The sequence below is a fragment of the Stomoxys calcitrans genome, chromosome 5, assembly GCF_963082655.1.
Source record: "Stomoxys calcitrans chromosome 5, idStoCalc2.1, whole genome shotgun sequence".
In the NCBI taxonomy this organism is placed as follows: Eukaryota; Metazoa; Arthropoda; class Insecta; order Diptera; family Muscidae; genus Stomoxys; species Stomoxys calcitrans.
The window spans coordinates 98,807,587-98,825,704 of record NC_081556.1 but is presented as its reverse complement, the minus strand read 5'-3'; the positions used below and the strand labels follow the sequence as shown (position 1 = coordinate 98,825,704).

Genomic DNA, 18,118 nt, shown 5'->3' with positions numbered 1-18,118 from the left:
AAAACAAGACGTCACACAATCGTATCGAATTCAAATACTCATATACATACTTATTCCATAAAATATTTGATAGTCCCTTTAAAAACTGGTAACCTTCTTTGGCTATGAATGACGAAGAAAAACCCATGGTCCATGTTGAAATATTTTTCCATTGTCATTTCCAACAACATACGAACAGAGAACTCAATTGGATCTGAAAGTTCCAAATTAAAATTCCAGTTTTTGTTATTACACAAAAATATCTTAACGCGAATATATCTTTAACTTGATGCCAATGAGGTAAGGAAAGGAAATGCCAATTATCGGGGCAAAAACAAATCACACAATTTTTTTTTTCAATGTTACATGCAATTCTTATTAAAGATTGTTTCTAATCGAAAATAATGTAAAACCGATGAATGTTGTAATTTTCAAGATAATCCGGCTGTGTCGAACTTTGGATACCCACCATCATAGATAAATTAACCATCCTCTTTTATAACAACTCCAATACCATATCCATAGTAATATGCAAAGGGTGGCTGGTCCGGATCATATTTGATTCAGGTCCCGAGAAGTCTTGTACAAGTCACAGTTTCAGCAAAATCGGGCAACAAACCTGCGGGATTAGAAACCGTTATTGGAAAATCGGTCTATATGGGAGCTATATCCAAAATATAGTCTGATTTGGACCATATGCTGGTCGGATGACGGGGGGCTTATTACAAGTCACTATGTCAAATTCCAGCAAAATCGGGTAATAAATGCGGGCTTAAGACCCTTAATCGGCAGATCGGTCTACATGGCAGCTATATCTCAATATAGTCTAATCTGAACCATATTTGAGTCTGATTTTGGGAGGCTTAGAATAACCCACCATTTAAAATTTCGGCGAAATCGAGTAATATTTGTGGCTTTTATGGGCTTAAGACTTTATCGAAATCGGGTAATTATTGCCGCTTTTATGGGCTTAAGACCCTAATTCGGCAGATCGGTCTATATGGCAGCTATATCTCAATATAGTCTAATCTGAACCATATTTGAGTCCGATGTCGGGTGGCTTAGAATAACTCTCTATTTAAATTCCAGCGAAATCGAGTAATATTTGCGGCTTTTATGGGCTTAAAACCCTAAATCAGCAGATCGGTCTATATGGCAGCTATATCTGTATAGTATCCTATTTGAACTATATTTAGTTCAGATGTCGGGAGGCTTTAATCAATTCACTGTTTCAAATTTCACCGAAATCGAATATTAAATAAAGCTTTTATGGGGATATGGAAATAACAAATAACCCAACTGCTAGTATCTGACGTTGGCGGCGAAGGGCATACCGCAGAACCAATCAATGATGATGGTATAGAATGTTTACCTCCTAGTCAATATAAGGTCCAAGTAGCAGTGACCCGACTAAAGAACAACAAGGCAGCAGGAGCCGACGGGTTACCCGCTGAACTATTTAAAACCGGTAGCGAGACGCTGATAAGGCATATGCATCAGCTTGTCTGCGCAATCTGGCTAGAAGTACGCATACCCGATGTTTGGAACCTCAGCATACTATGTCACGCACACAAGAAAGGAGACCAAACGGAATGTGCCAATAAGTCTCCTGCCCATCGCACACAAGATACTCTCGAGCGTACTCCGTGAACACAACGCTTTCCTCTACGACTATCGCAATATCTGAGTTTGCTCTAAATCGTTTCAGCTTTAGATATAGCTCCCATATATATGTTCGTCAGATGTTGGGTAATTTCCAATAATCGTGTCATTTGTTAACCGTAGTTATTACAGTTTCAACATATTTGCTTAAAATTTGATACGGATTGTTTAGTAACCTATCCGAAAACATTCGGTGCGGTCCATCAAAATTGATTTAGAATTAGATATCTCATTTTGTACCCATAGTGTAGGTATGGGGTATTATAAAATCGGCACCGCACGACTTTTGCCTTTCCTTACTGGTTTTATACACAACTCAGTATCCTACTCTCAAATATTCGTCCTTTGTCCCGATCGGCCTACTTGTTCGTTTTGAGTGGGTTTTTGGGTAGGGGCCGCCGTCCTTTGACGTTATCCCAAATTTTGATACAAGATTCGTATTCTACTTCCAATTGCCTTTCATTAGATACCAATATTGCCCCAATTGGACACCATGTAAATTTTGGGCGGTTTTTGGGGTCAAACTGATATATCAAGTTCGTACTCTACTCTTAAATGCCTCTCATTTGATGCCCATATGTTCCCAATCGGTAAACATGTCCGTTTGGGTGGGTTTTGGGGAAGGGCTTCCCCCACTGTTATTGGACCCCAAAGTTTTATGACAATTTTGTGTGTTTAAATCGATGCACCCATCCGTGTGATCTGGCGTTTTTGAAAATTGGTGTTAGGGGGAGGATCCGCTCCCCTCGTGGATATGATAAAATGAAGAAACCTTTTTTCACCGGGGGCCAAACTATCAAAATTTTGCACAGATACTTAATACTAACGAAAGTCGTTGGGGATTGCAAATGACCAATATCGGTTCAGATTTGGATATAGCTCCTATATATACCGATCTCCTGATTTGACTTCTTGAGCACCTGGAAGCCGCAATTTTTATCCGATTTGACTGAAATGTAGTGCATGTAGTGTTCCGTTATAACTTCCAACAGTTGTGTCAAGTACGGTCCGAATCAGCCTATAACCTGGTATATATGGGAATATAAATCGATTCCCCTATTTGACTTCCTGAGCCCTTACAAGCCGTAATTTTTGCCCGATTTGGCTGAAATTTTGCATGAAGTTTTCTGTTATGATTTTCAACAACCGTTCCAAGTACGGTCCATAACCTGATATTGCTCCATCGGTCCATAACCTGATATTGCTCCAATGTTAACCGGTCTTTCGATCATACTTGTTCGGTTCCTAGATGTAGAATTAAATAAATTTATACCCTTCAACAAAACCCATTGTAGTGGGATCCTAAGATTCGGCCCTGCTGCCCTGAGCACGCTTTTACTTGTTCATCCTATGCTCACCTATTTGGTGGTTTAGAGTATTATGTAGTCGGCAGTGTCAGACTTTATATTATTTTTTTATTTTTTTACAATTTTTGTTGTTGTTTTTTTTACAACGATCCTACAAAAAACATTTGTTGTACATCCATTATTTTTAATGTTTTTTTTTTTTTTAAGTGGCATCGAATATAATTGCAATGTTAGCACAAATATGCTTCTGGTCTCAAGCTGAAAATTTTCTGAATAGTAGTTTCTAGGCTCTTAAACATTTTTTAAGAGGTATTAACGTAGGTTCCCTGGAACAAAGTAGCTTCATACACAGTTCTTATAACATAGAAAAAGCCGCGGTCAGCATTGAAACTCTTTCCATATTCAGTCGGGAATGCAGAATTGAGATATATAGACAAATCTATAAAAAAAAAGAAAACCAATGGCAGATATCATGGAATAAAGTCATCAGTATCCGTAATCCGTAAATGTTTCATAACTGCATATCGTTTAAAAGACTCCAAGTCTTTGTTGAACGATTATTTCTTTAATGCCTACTAGCATGTTTACCCCAAAGCAATGTGCGCATTCTTGCAATAAAGTGAAAGCTTTAATTTTTGTTTTTTTTTATTAATATTTAAATATATTTTTAATTTTTATTCGATTTAAAATACAGAAGCAGTGAACCAAATTGGATGAAAGCTTTTATTGGTTGCCCAAGAAGTAATTGCGGATCTTTTAAAAGAAAGTAAATGAATTTTTAATAAAACTTAGAATGAAATTTAATCAAATATACTTTATTTCTAAAGCAAGCTAAAAGTAACAGCTGATAATTGACAGAAGAAAGAATGCAATTACAGAGTCCAAGCCGTTGAAAAAATTTGTCAACGCCGACTATATGAAAAATCCGCAATTACTTCTTGGGCAAACCAATAGATCATACTTAAAACGTCATTTATTTGGTTTGAACTTGAATTTCTTTGTTAAGTATGACGTATGTATATTCCTTATTTAAATTACTATGATATGAGAGCCCTCAAACATGATTATACCCTTTGTATTTCTGAGGTAGTAATAGAAGCCATGATCAGCCTTAAACTCTTTAGGTGGAACAAATGGAAATGGGGCAGAAGTCAGATAGATAAGTATTCCTATAAAAAAAATCAAATATCAAAATAACATTGTTTAAATCCTAACATCGTGGGTATATATTTTGCAAAAAAGTTACTATGTGTGACTTTATGAGGAACAGGCATTTGAGAAATGTGAAGAATACCCATGCAGTTTATTTTATGTTTTATTTTAAGCTATAGAAATTCACATGGTACAACTAAACTGCTTGGAGAATTTAAGTTCCCTAAACCTTGTGAACTATGCTGAATTATGCTACACATGGATTAGCTGAACTGAACCCCTCAGACTTTACTTTCAATTCGAGGGTTATTCAAAAATCATCACGAGTTGAGAATTTTCAAGGGCTTGGAAGATATATATGTATAGATAAGCATTTCCGTGCTTCTCATAAAAACAGTAAAGTTTCTCCCATCTACGCCCCTAAGTTGCCGAATCCGAATCTTCGCTCAGAGAATTTTGTTAGTAAAGTATAGCAAAAATATTTGCTGTAACAACAAAATGTCTGATACAGCAGACAAAATATCTTCTTAAATCAAATTTATGCCTATAAACGCAAAATCAACGCAAAAACAAGTAGGAGCGTGCTAAGTTCGGCCGGGCGGAATCTTATATACCCTCCACCATGGATCGCATCCGACGATTTCTTTGCGCAGTATCTCTCTTTTTAGGCTAACAGAGAACATTGAATAAGAACCGCTATGCTATTGGAGTTATATCAAGTTAAAGTCCGATTCCAATCATAAATGAATGCTAAACATTGTACAGGGTGGCTGATGAATATTGCTACAATGATGAATATTGCTACATTTTTTTTTCGGTGTATGGAATACATTTTTCTTTTATTCATGTTAAATTAAATTATTAAATTAATTATTAAATTATTATTAATTAAATTAATTAATTAATTAATTAAATTAATTATTAAATTATTATTATTAAATAGAAAAAAAGTTATTACATTTTTTTTTGGTAGCGGCTTTCATCAGCCACCCTGTAGAAGTCATTGTGTAATATTTCAGTTCATTCGGATAAGAATTGCGCCATGTAGGGGCTCAAGAAGCAAACTCGGAAGATCGGTTTATATGGGAGCTGTGTCAAGCTATTGATCGATTCAGACCATATTGGACACGTATGTTGAAGGTCATGAGAGAAGAGAAATTTCTACCAAATCGGATGAGAATTGCGCCCTCTAGAGCCTCAAGAAGTCAAGATCCCAGATCGGTTTATATGGCAGCTATTTCAGGTTATGTACTGATTTGCGCCGTACTTAGCACAGTTATTGGAAGTCATAACAAAACACCTCACGCAAAATTTCAGCCAAATCGGATGACAATAGCGCCCTCTAGAGGCTCAAGAAGTCAAGACCCAAGATCGGTTTATATGACAGCTATACCAGATTATGATTCGATTTGAACCATACTGAATACAGTTATTGGAAGTGATACCAAAACAATATGTGCAAAATTTCAGTCAAATCGGACGAGAATTGCGCCCTCTAGATGCTCAAGAAGTCAAAACCCATGATCGGTTATATGGCAGCTATATCAAGACATAGACCGATTTGAACCATACTTGGCACAGTTGTTAAATATCATAACAAAATACTTCGTGCGAAATTTAATTTAAATCGGATGGGAATTGCGCCCTCTATAGGTTCAAGAAGTCAAGACCCAAGATCGGTTTATATGACAGCTATATCAGGTTAAGAACCGATTTGAACCATACTTGGCACAGTTGTTGGATATCATAACAAAACACGTCGTGCACAATTTCATTCCAATCTAGCGGCTCAAGAAGTCAAGATTCAAGATCGGTTTATATGGCAGCTATATCAGGTTATGGACCGATTTGAACCTAATTTAGCACAGTTATTGGAAGTCATAGCGAAACACGTCGTGCAAAATTTCATTCCAATCGCATAAGAATTGCGCCCTCTAGAGGCTCAAAAAGTCAAAACCCAAGATCGGTTTATATAGTAGCTATATCCGGTTATTCACTGACTCAGACCATACTAAAAACAGTTGTTGGATATCATAACAAAATACTTCGTGCAAAATTTCATTCCAATCGGATAAGAAATGCGCACTCTAGAGGCTCAAGATGTGAAGACCCAAGATCGGTTTATATGGCAGCTACATCAAAACATGAACCGATATGGTCCATTTACAATCCCAACCGACCTACACTAATAAGAAGTATTTGTGCAAAATTTTAAGCGGCTAGCTTTACTCCTTCGGAAGTTAGCGTGCTTTTGACAGACAGACGGACGGACATGGTTAGATCGACATAAAATGTCACGACGATCAAGAATATATATACTATATGGGGTCTCGGACGAATATTTCGAGTAGTTACAAACAGAATGACGAAATTAGTATACCCCCCATCCTATGGTGGAGGGTATAAAAATATGAATTGAAAGTTCCTGTCTTTTTTTGATAATCAGAAAATATAATAATTTTGTGAGTAGTTCCTGACATAAACTTTGGTTTTCTAGAGAACTGTTCCGTATTTGGAGCTCAGGTGAGGGTAGGAAAGTTCATATCGGGATTAATTTAGAAAAATAAAATATGGAATGTTTGACGCTTCTGGTGCCCTAAAAAGTTAAATGCGCAAAACATTTCGATCAAATCTGTCTGAAAAAAAGATTCTAGATTGACAAGTTGACGAAATTACTGTAGATTGTTAGATCAATTTGTTAGAATGTCGAGGATTCCAAAAACAGATGTATGTAAAGGGTCGAACATCAATACAAACAGAATGATCTAATTGGTATAAAAATAGGAACTTAAAACAACTTATTGGTGGATGGATTTGTAAGGTGGTTCCATTTAAATATTTAACCGGCATGACTAATTGGTAGAACCAAAAAAACTACGGATACAGCAATATTGCGGATAACTTAATTTGTTCTAATGCGTATGTCTCGTGACTTAGCTTGGTTAAGAATATCCTATGAATTTCTGAACCGAACCGATATTGTGTGTTTTATTCTTCAACAAAGTAAAGCTTTTCAATAGATTCCGTACAGCGAGTTCATGTAAGTGTCGGCATTATTTTGGGAATAATTGAACTTAACTATTCAAGGGGGGAATAATTGAGCTTTACTATTCAACCGGTTTATTCCCGGCACGGGATAACTGTGAGCAACACATAGGCTGGAACTATGAGCTCCGAACTGTGTGGTGTTAATAGTTATCACGCGAAGCTAAGCTGCGAGCTACAGGGCACGTTCATAGGTTGAGAATATTGGAATGCTTCATACGGAGTAACTGCAATTGCAGTCGCGGACAATCTGCGGTAACGAGAGTAGAGTCTCAGTGAGAGGCCGGGCGGCACTGGATCTTGCATAAATACTGCCTAGTTATTGGCGACTTAAAATAATCAATGGCCATCATTTTGCTGCGGCGATAGGCCCTTTGGACCGGAACAAGCTTGCTCACCTATAGGAGCTAGTCGAGGATTGCCATCTCCAAATATATTGACATGTGGCTACAACAACAACTTTCTATTCAGTTTAAGTTTTTACAGAGTTGATGCAGAATTGTTGTGACGTTATTATTCTTAATATTAGATACATACCATCAATTAACATAAACATTTTGGCAAATTAATTTCGAAGAAAAAACATTTGTTGAAACACGATTGATATAACATTGATGTTAATTGCACTGGAAACTTTTTGGTGTGGTTATTTTTTGTGTGATTCATTTAAACAATATTAATTATTTTTTTATTCCTTTTTTATTTACACTTTAAAAATAAATAGTTGTTGTTAAAAGTTGCCTTTTGATGTTTGCTATTACGATATATTTATAATTCATCACTTAGTCTTTTTGTACTTGAATCGGGAGTGGTTGGTGTGCTTTTACCCATAGCCACCTCTCCCATGGCAATGCGTTCGGAACCCATGAATAATGTGATCGATGTTCTTGTATTCGATGATGATTCTGATTCTGATGAGGGCGCAGTAGTTGCAATTGCCAGATAGTTTATAAGATACACAAATGGACGATCGACAATGAACTGTTTGGGTTCGATTTTATAACCCAAGGCACGTTTCTTACGCATCAACATTCCTAAATATGGGTTCATACATGTAATGTAAAAGATGGGAATTAACAACACAAAGGCAAAGGAACATTTACGAGCATGGTGGTATGGAGCAAGATGAGAGCTTTGAGAGCAAACAAGGACTTAATTACGATAGAATGAAGAGTTCAACATATTGCTTTAGAGTTATTAAGGTCTGAGGTCTTGTTGTATGTTGTAATGCCTGGTACGCCATGGGCAATGTTGTATACGAGTGAGGTGTAGTGTGGTGCTTGCATGTATTTCTATGAGTTTAAAAATTAAAAAGCTGTATATAAAGTGATATAATTTTTTGGCGGGCTTTTTCCTTCATTCATTGGGAATTATAATTAGTCTCTGTCGAGACCCCCCAAATACATGGCCCCAAAATTGGTTATCAAATTCGTTTTCTAATCTTAAATACCTTTCATTTGAGCCACATATTGGCATGGTCGAACAATTTTTATCTTTTGGGGGGTATTTTGGGGAAGGGGTGAAGCCCAAAATACATGGTCCTACATTTGGATATCAAATTCGTATTCTACTCCCAAGTATCTTTATTTAAGCCCCATATTGCGATGGTCAGTAAAAAATTGCTCTTTGAGGGGTATTTTGGGAAAGAGGTAGACCCCCAAAAAATTTTAAGAAAGGCGTAGACCCACAAAAATTGGTCCCGAAAGTGGGTATCAATTCTTGCTCTGCCCCCTAGTTCCATTAATTTAAGCCCCACTTTGACTTGGTTGGGAAATATCTTTTGGCGAGTGGGGTGGTCCCCCAATCACTAAGCCCTGAAAATATATCAGCAATGTGCTCTATTCTCATATATTTGAACCCCATATTGCCATAGGCCTCAAAATTGGATATCGAATTCGTTTTCTTATCTCAAATACCATACACTTTAACCCCTTATTGAAAAAGCCAGCAAATATGTCCGGTTTGGGGTATGGGCCCTAAAAACAATGAATATCGAGGAGCCCCACTGTCTTGAAGACCCAAATTGTTTTGGTGTTTTGGGCGATGGGGCGGCCACTCAGTGACTTGGCTTTGAAAATATGTATCAGATTCGTGTTCTACTCTAAAATACCTCTTATTTGAGCCTCATATTGCAATATCCAGCAAATAATTCCTATTTGGGTGGTGTTATGGGGGGAAGGGTAGCCCCATAGACACTTTTCACGAACATTGATATCAGATTCCTGCTTTACTTCCAAAGACATTTGACTTGAGTCCCATATTGCTATGGTCGTAAATTTGTCTTTTTTGGGGTATGTTCTCGGGGAAGGGTGCCCCTCCAAACACTTGGTCCCACTTCTGGATATCAAGTTCGTATTCAACACTCAAATTCCATTTATTTAAGCCCCATATTGCTATCGTCAGTAAATAAGTCATGTTTGGGGGGTGTTTTGGGGAAACTTTGTCCCAAATGTAGATATCAGATTCGTATTTTACTCGCAAATACCTTTCATTTGAGTTCCATATTGCCATAGTCGGTAAATATGTTCGATTTACGGGCGTTTTGGGGGTTGGGGCGGTCGCCAAAGCAATTGATCCGACAATTGGACATCAGATAAGTTTTCTAATCTTAAATACCTTTCATTTGAGTCCCATATTGTCGTGAATGGTGTATATATATATTTGGTAGGTTTTGGGATGGGACGCCCCCCTAGGTACCCCACCCGAAATTTGAATACCAAATTTTTGTTTGTGGGTTACTTTAAGGGAGCACACAACATTTCGCTTAAATCGGATCACCCATCTCCGAGATCTGGCGTTTCTGAAAATAAAGGTAAGGGGGAGGGTCCGCTCCCCTTCAGATATCAAAAAATTTAGTACCCTATTTTCACCACGGGATCATTCACCATCAGTGAAAATCTCAAGAAAATCGATACAGCCGTTTTTGAGTCTATAAGAAACACACAAACAAACACAAATTGATTTTTATTTATAAGATTTAGAGGAAGGTATGCATAAACGTCACCAGTCCCTTTTGTTTGATAAGGCTTAGCTCCCACAAACGGAATCCAAGCTCTCTACAGCCTAATTCTTAAAATTTCGGTGAGGGGGTGCCTAAAACTATTCTGGGGGGTGCTTAGCCCACACCCAGAGGGCTTGAATCGTTGCTGGGCACTTGGCGTACACCTTATCTTTCATGTGGCTCTAAAGGAAGAAGTCGCTAATTTTTGAATCACTAAAACTCAGTCTCGGATAACACGACCCGGACATGATCAATGATTTTCTGCTAGCCATATTCGTCCGTTCGGCCGACATTTCGTTTGTCAAAATTACGAGTGTTCATACAAATGAAAATATTCGCTTGAAATTTTGTAAAATTACCCTACGGGAAATGGGACAGTTCCCAAACCTGTCACGGGAAAGGTCCTCTCGTGATAGGTACCCGACCCAGGGACCCCAGTCCCAGTTCTCGTCCCCTTTCATGGATAAAACCTATCACTTTTATAAGGGTTTGTCGCTCGAGGTGACGAATTTCCACCATTCTAACACCGTAGGATAGGTCCTGGGATAGTTCTAGAAGGATGAGTATACTTTGCAACTATTTTCAAGGGAAATAACATTAGTTAGCCAATATATTTAACAGATAACCAATAATAAGCGACTTTTTAAAAAACAATTAGGAATGATAACTCATGACCAATTCTCCAGTATGCAAATTGTAAATTTTGCCCAAGAACATTCAAATAAGGAACAGGGCAAACTTCTCACACATCAGTGAGTGCAGTCCGATTCAAGTTAAAGCTCAATGATAAGGGACCTCCTTTTTATAGTCGAGTCCGAACGGCGAGCCGCAGTGCGACACCTCTTTGGAGAGAAGTTTTACATGGTACCTCACAAATGTCGCCAGCATTAGGAGGGGAAAACCACCGCTGAAAATTGTTTCTGATGATCTCGCCAGGATTCGAACCCAGGCGTTCAGCGTCATAGGCGGACATGCCGGTTTAAAGGAGTCGAAACTTTCAGTCGCGCAAAGGATTCTCTGCTTAGATATCATTTCCCCAACAACCTCCGACGAATGCATGTCAGTGACAACCTCTTCTGGCGCCACGTGCTCTGTTGGAGAGTTTCTCGGGAAATGCGTTGTTGTTGTTGTTTTTGTAGCCACATTTTCATGTGGAGGTGGCGATCCTTGTCAAGCTCCTGTAGGTGAGCAAGCTCGTTCCGATCCAAAGAACGGATCGCCGCGGGAGCAAGGTGACCACTGGTTATGTAAAGGCGCCAATAACTCGCCTTGTCATATCGAGCATCATAGGCATTCAGTATTTCTGCAGTAGCCACCCGGCCTCTCTCTAAAACTCTCCGCTCGGTATGTGATTGTCTACGACTTTCATTGCAGCTACCCCATATGGAGCATTCCAATATTCGCAACCTGTGGACGCACTCGGTAGCTCGCAGCTAAGTTTCTCGTGACTGCAATTAACACCACACAGATCGAACCTGTGTGTCGAAACAGACTGTGTGGTTTTCTATCCCGTGCCGGGCCAGGAGATGCATATCAACGAATAGTTCTAGTATTTCCTCTTTAGACCTTGTGCATACATTCCATGACCAATAACTCGCCTTGTCATATCGAGCATCATAGGCATTCAGTATTTCTGCAGTAGCCACCCGGCCTCTCTCTAAAACTCTCCGCTCGGTATGTGATTGTCTGCGACTTTCATTGCAGCTACCCCATATGGAGCATTCCAATATTCGCAACCTGTGGACGCACTCAGTAGCTCGCAGCTAAGTTTCTCGTGATTGCAATTAACACCACACAGATCGAACCTGTGTGTCGAACCAGACTGTGTGGTTTTCTATCCCGTGCCGGGCCAGGAGATGCATATCAACGAATAGTTCTAGTATTTCCTCTTTAGACCTTGTGCATACATTCCATGACCTCTGAATATAAACCACCGTAATAGGTCTCGAGGATAGGATTTTCTTAGCCTAGAGGCCTTACATGTATCCTCCACTGAGCTGCAGAATTCCACCCAGGACTCTGTAGTGCCCTAGTGGCTTTCGCCCTGTTGAAGAGTTTTCTGCAGGTCTTCCTTAAATCAACCAGTTCTGGGGTCCACCGAGGCGATCATTGTTTGCCCCTTAGGACATGATGACACAAACGAGTCATTCAGGGCCTTCATGATCCGCTTGACCATTATGTCTATGTCATTCGCAGTTTCCAGTTCCTTTTCTGGTCTAAAAAGGATGGTCGTTCAGAATATGTGCTGAAAATTATCCTTATCCGCCTTTTCTCTGTTTAGCCGAGGAACAACCTCTGCAGTTTTTTCTCCAAGGCTGAAACTAATATAACGATGATCGGAAGACTGTTGTCATCCAACACTTCCCGGTCGCTTATGTCTCCCGAGACAAAGGTCACATGTAGTACCTCCTGCCTGTTCCTGGTAATAAATGTCGCTTTATTCTCTCAATTACAAATCGCCAGATTGCAACATCCAATAAAGGGTGATTTTGTAGCTATTACCTTTTTAGCAACACTGGTTTAAACAGTTCACCCACGTTTCGAGTTTTGTTTCACTGTCAAACATCTTAAGTTGGTCTGTCTATAATTTAACCATGAATCGTCGGACAAACGAACAACGCTTGCAAATTATTGAATTTTACTATCAAAATGCGTGCTCTGTAATGAAAGTTCATCGCGCGCTTCTTCCATTTAACGACGAAGCTCATTTTTGGGATCAATAGGTACGTAAATAAGCAGAATTGTCGATTTTGGAGAGAGATGATCAGCCAGAAGCATTGCAAAAGCTAACAATTCATCCCGATAAGGTCACAGTTTGGTGCGGTTTATGGGCTGGTGGCATCATTGGACCGTGCTTCTTCAAAGCACTGTGAATGGTGAGCGCAATCGTGAGATTATATCCAACTTTTTTTACCCAAACTGCAAAACCTTGACTCGCATGACATGTGGTTTCAACAAGACAGTGCCACATGCAAAACTACACGCGTAATAATGGACTTATTGAGAGGCAAGTTCGGTGAAGATTTTCGTGCGATTTGACGCCTTTGCAAATTTGCCCATGAAAATTTCATTTAGGAACAGGGGCAAACTTCTCACATATCAATGAATGCAATCCGATGCAAGTTTAAGCTCAATGTTAAGGGGCCTTCTTTTTGGAGCCGAGTCCGAACGGTGTGCCGCAGTGCGACACCTCTTTTGAGGAGAAGTTTTTACATGGCATAGTACCTCTCAAATGTCTCCAGCATAAGGAGGGGATAACCACCGCTGAAAATTGTTTCTGATGGTCTCGCCAGGATTCGAACCCGACTTTCAGCGATTTCATGCAATTTTATGTATTTTTTGAACAACTTTCCTATAGCTCCTAAAAATCACTCTTTAGAAAGTAGTTCTGTGCTGTCTTTTTGTTGGGTCTTACACATAAACTTCAAATTATATACAGCTTTTTAATTAGACTTTTAGTAAAAATTATGCGAAATCAATGTCTTCATGGAAAATTAAGAAACCAACAACAATTAACACGCTCAACAGTTTCCACATTTGTAGGTGTTTTTCAAGTACTATAATTAAAGTAGGGACAATTTCAAAGGACAGTTGTTAAAAGTGTGTAGGTTAGTAACAAAAAGGAGATGAGCAACACAAAGGAATAGAAAGAGCCAAACAAATAACAAAAAAAAAAACACAACAACAACATACCTGTAGCAGCAGCAGCTTCGGTGCCCTTTTCATTGACCTCAATGAAGGCCTTGTGTATAACCTTGGATACCTGCAATGGTTCTGGGGATTTCAACATTTTACTAAAGTCAGCATTGCTAGAGAACATATGGCCCATGCCCAACTATAAGAAATGAAAAAAAAAAGATTCATGATTTTTTCGAGTTGCAGCAGCAAACCTTTGAACTCAACACTCACATTTGTCAGCACATCCTTCAGTTCTGCACTAAATTCAGCCTTGAATTTAGGCATATCCACGATAACCTTGGTGGAATACATTTTGCTGGTCAAATCGTGCAATGAAGTTGTCTTCAATTTTTCCTCCAAAGCAGCCAGACCAGTGCGTGAGTTGGGCAAGATAACCAACATGGAGAGGTCGGAATTCTTGTAGGGCATCTCCAAGGCGGTGGCATCCAATTCGGGGAATTCTCCATAACGGAAGTTTTCACTGATGTGCATCATTTGCACCTTAACGGTGTTGGTTTCATCCAAATAGAAATCTTTTTCGCGGGTTCCATGTTCGGGGAAGGGATGCACCCATTCACCCTTAAAGTGAATGGCATTCAACAACACCAGACGAGTATCCGAATTCAAGGAATCCGACGAGACCAGATCCTTGATCAAGTTATTGGTCTTCGATTCAACCCAACCGTTAATGGTATTGGCTGCCTTTTGGCTTTCACCAAAGTCAATATTTTCAGCACCCGAGAAGAATTTCTTGGTTAACAATTCATTGAACTTGTATTTGGTTTCATAGTTCTTCATGATATAGATTTTGTTGGCAATCTTTAGAATATTGCTGTCCTGGTAGGCGGCCAAAATCGAATGGTAGTTATCGGCCAATGCTTCCTCATTGGCCGCAGTAAAGCCCACACTTTTATCCATTTCGGCAGCAGTATCACCTGCCGCGCCCATGCGAGCCATGGCCACACAAGTCTGAATGGAAAAGGGAGAGAAGACAATGTTCTTCTGGGGATTTGTTTTGGCTAGCTCAGAGAAGAGCTTTACGCCAAAGTTTTCCAAGCTGTTGGAGAATTCTACGGTGGCCATATTGTTGTGGGGACCTTGAGTGCTGAAGGGTAGCGATATAAGGATAAAAGCAAGAATGCTAAGTATAGCAGGGAGGTTTACTGAAATGAGAAGAAAAAAAAAAATAAAAATTATGATAAGCCAGTAAGGAAAGGCAAAAGTCGGGAGGAGCCGAATGTATAATACCCTACACTTACCCTATTAGTACAATGAGGGAGCTGTATCAAATTCTGAATCAATTTGATGGACGGATGTTTTCAAATGGGTCATTAAGCAATCCGTATCAAATTTCGAGCAAATATGTTCAAACTGTAATAACTTCGGTTGACAAAAGGCCATCATTTATTTCAGTTAAGACTAAAGCTAAATCAGGCGACAAAAGTTGGTTTAGCCAGACATGCAGAGATGCTGTCAGATCGAAAAGGTTGGAAAAAGAACGATCAAACGTTCACTGACCCGGTTGACAAGGCTAACCTGTTGGCTGATATATTTGCAGGGAATTCTTCCCTGCCGGATATTAATCAACCACTCCCCTCAATCAAAAATGTGTCTGGCATCATGCCCCAAATATTTTTTCGAACTAGTGGAGTTAAAAGGGTTCTTAAAAATCTAGACGTAAATAAATCCCCGGGTCCGGATGGCATATCAACACTCACTTGTCTTACGCAAGTGTTCTTTGACGCTCGCTCGTCCATTACGCAACCTTTTCAATCTTGCCTACCGTGAACTTTTAGCCAATACCCAAGAAGGGTGAGGCAAGCAACCCTGCGAATTATGGGGCAATGGTTATATGCTCCGCTCTCTCCAAGGTCATGGAAAGCATGGTTAATCACCATCTTGTGAGGTATTTAGAGTCTAATGGCCTTCTTAGCGACCAATAGTATGGGTTCCGCAGAAATCGCTCTACGGGTGACCTCATGGCACTTCTGTCGGAACGTTGGAGTCGCTCAATCCACCAGTTTGGTGAGAGTAAGGTTGTGGCTCTGGATATCTCCAAGGCATTTGATAGGGTCTGACACGGTGCACTACTATCAAAGCTTGTCGCATTTGGTGTCGGTAATGGCTTCCTTTCGATTTATTTCGAGCTTTCTCAGAGATCGCACCATTCGAGTCGTTATAGATGGGTTCTCATCCAATGAGCACAAATTGACCGCAGGTGTACCCCATGGCTCTGTTCTTTCTCCTTCTCTTTTTCTAATTTTCATCAACGATCTGTTGGGTGAGACATCGAATCCGATCTACTCATATGTAATCTCTGTCATTCGTACTCATTCGACCATAGGCCAAGTCTTCGAGAGATTAAGGACAAGAGGCGGGTTATGGACGATACACTCCGCCAGGATTTGCTGGCCATTTTTGAGTGGGGTCGAATGAATCGAGTAGATTTTAATGCATGGAAGACTCTGTGCTGCTTATTGTCACACAAACGATCCGCTGACCCATTACGATCATCTTTGTCTATCAACGGTGTAGATGTTGAGCAATCAGAAGCTCTTGATGTTCTGGGCATGAAAATACAAAGTGATGTACGTTGGGCTAAACATGTATCGAAGGAAGCATTCAAGTGTTTAGACTTCGTTAAACGGTGTAAGAATTACTTCGCTCCGTCTGATCTTCTTAACATCTACACCACTTTCATAAGGCCGAAAATGGAGTACAACTCACATGTATGGGCTGGAGCTTCAAAATCATCCCTGGAGCTACTGGACCGTGTACAGAGGAGAGCGATGGCGTTGATTGGGACAGTGAGGTATCCAACTCGATTTCCTTCCTTCACCATCGTCGCAATGTGGGTTTTTTTTTTGGCGCTGTTCTATCGGTATTTTCATGGTGAGTGTTCGTCTGATATTCGTCTTCTTATTCCTGATGTAAGGATGTATGTCAGGGATACTACATTCCAGGAACTCACACCCGTTTGCAAATGATTGGCCAGCGGGCCGCACAATGCATTACAGAGAGAATTCTTATTTCACCCGAACCGTTCGTATGTGGAATCGACTTCCGGCTAATGTTTTTCCCACCCACTTTGACATCCAAAGATTTAAAACAAATGTCTATAAGTACTACATCATTTATCTATGTGTGTACCTGGTACACCACCTGCAAAACATAAGCCAAATCGGATAAGAATTGCGCCCTCTAGAGGCTCAAGGATCAAGATCCAAGATCGATTTATATGACAACTACATCAAAACATAGACGATATGTCCCATTTACACTCTTAAGAAGTATTTGTGCAAAATTTCAAGGGCCTAGCTCATCTCCTTCGAAAGTTAGCGTTCTTTTGACTAATGGACGGACGGACATGGCTAGATCGACTTAAAATGTCATAAAGATCCAGAATATATATTCTTTATGGGTCCTTAGACGCATATTTCGGAATGACGAAATTAGTATACCCCCATCCTATGGTGAGGGTATAAAAAAAGGAGCGAGCTCAGTCACATTTCCAAATATATTCCAATGGATGTGATGTCATGTGTGTTCCCCAGGACAGGAAATTGAACTTCCAATCCAGCATTTTGGAAAGTCAACTTTTGCCCTATACAGCTGTAAGAGAGCAAGGGCAAAAAGTTGGATATATATAGCAGTTGTCAGCCCTATAATGGTATATGGTTGTTGTTGTAACCATATTTTCAAGTAGAGGTGGCGATCCTCGTCAGTCTCCTGTAGTTGAGCAAGCTCGTTCCGATCCAAAGGACCGGTCGCCACGGGAACAGAGTGGACATTGGGTATTATTTTAGCGCGAGCTCAGTCACATTTCGAAATTTATTCCAATGGTTGTGATGTCATGTGTGTTCCGCTGAACAGGAAATTGAACTTCCAATCCATCATTTTGGAAAGTCAACGTTTGGCCTATACACCTGCAAGAGAGCTGTGGGCCAAAGTTGAACATATACTGCAGTTGTCAGCCCTATAATGGTATATGGTTGTTGTTGTAACCACATTTTCATGTAGAGGTGGCGATCCTCATCAAGCTCCTGTACTTGAGCAAGCTCGTTCCGATCCAAAGGACCAATCGCCACGGGAACAGAGTGGCCATTGGGTATTTTAAGGCGCCAATAACTCGCCTTGTCATATCGATCATCATAGGCACTCAGTATTTGTGCAAGAGCCGGTGCCGTCCGGCCTCTCACTGAGACTCTCCGCTCGATATCGCTGATTGTCCGCGACTGCCATTGCAGCTACTACGTATGGAGCATTCCACTATGCGCAACCTGTAGACGCTCCC

General features: G+C 40.0%; 1 protein-coding gene across 19 annotated transcripts in view; it reads right to left on the bottom strand.

Annotated features, from left to right (window-relative positions):
* The window catches only part of LOC106085163 (antichymotrypsin-2), a 112,238-nt gene that overhangs the window by 45,561 nt on the left and 48,559 nt on the right, over positions 1-18,118 (bottom strand). For 14 of the 19 annotated variants that reach the window (XM_013249242.2, XM_059369552.1, XM_059369551.1 and 11 more), the window contains exons 2-3: positions 14,056-14,987; positions 13,840-13,981 (exon numbers count right to left, since the gene is read on the bottom strand). In XM_013249242.2, coding sequence (XP_013104696.2) covers positions 13,840-13,981; positions 14,056-14,987 — 1,074 coding nt within the window. Of the gene's footprint in view, positions 1-50; positions 194-3,235; positions 3,388-3,962; positions 4,118-7,825; positions 8,180-13,839; positions 13,982-14,055; positions 14,988-18,118 lie in introns of those variants that run through there. The other 5 variants (XM_013249233.2, XM_013249234.2, XM_013249239.2 and 2 more) reach the window with 4 other exon arrangements.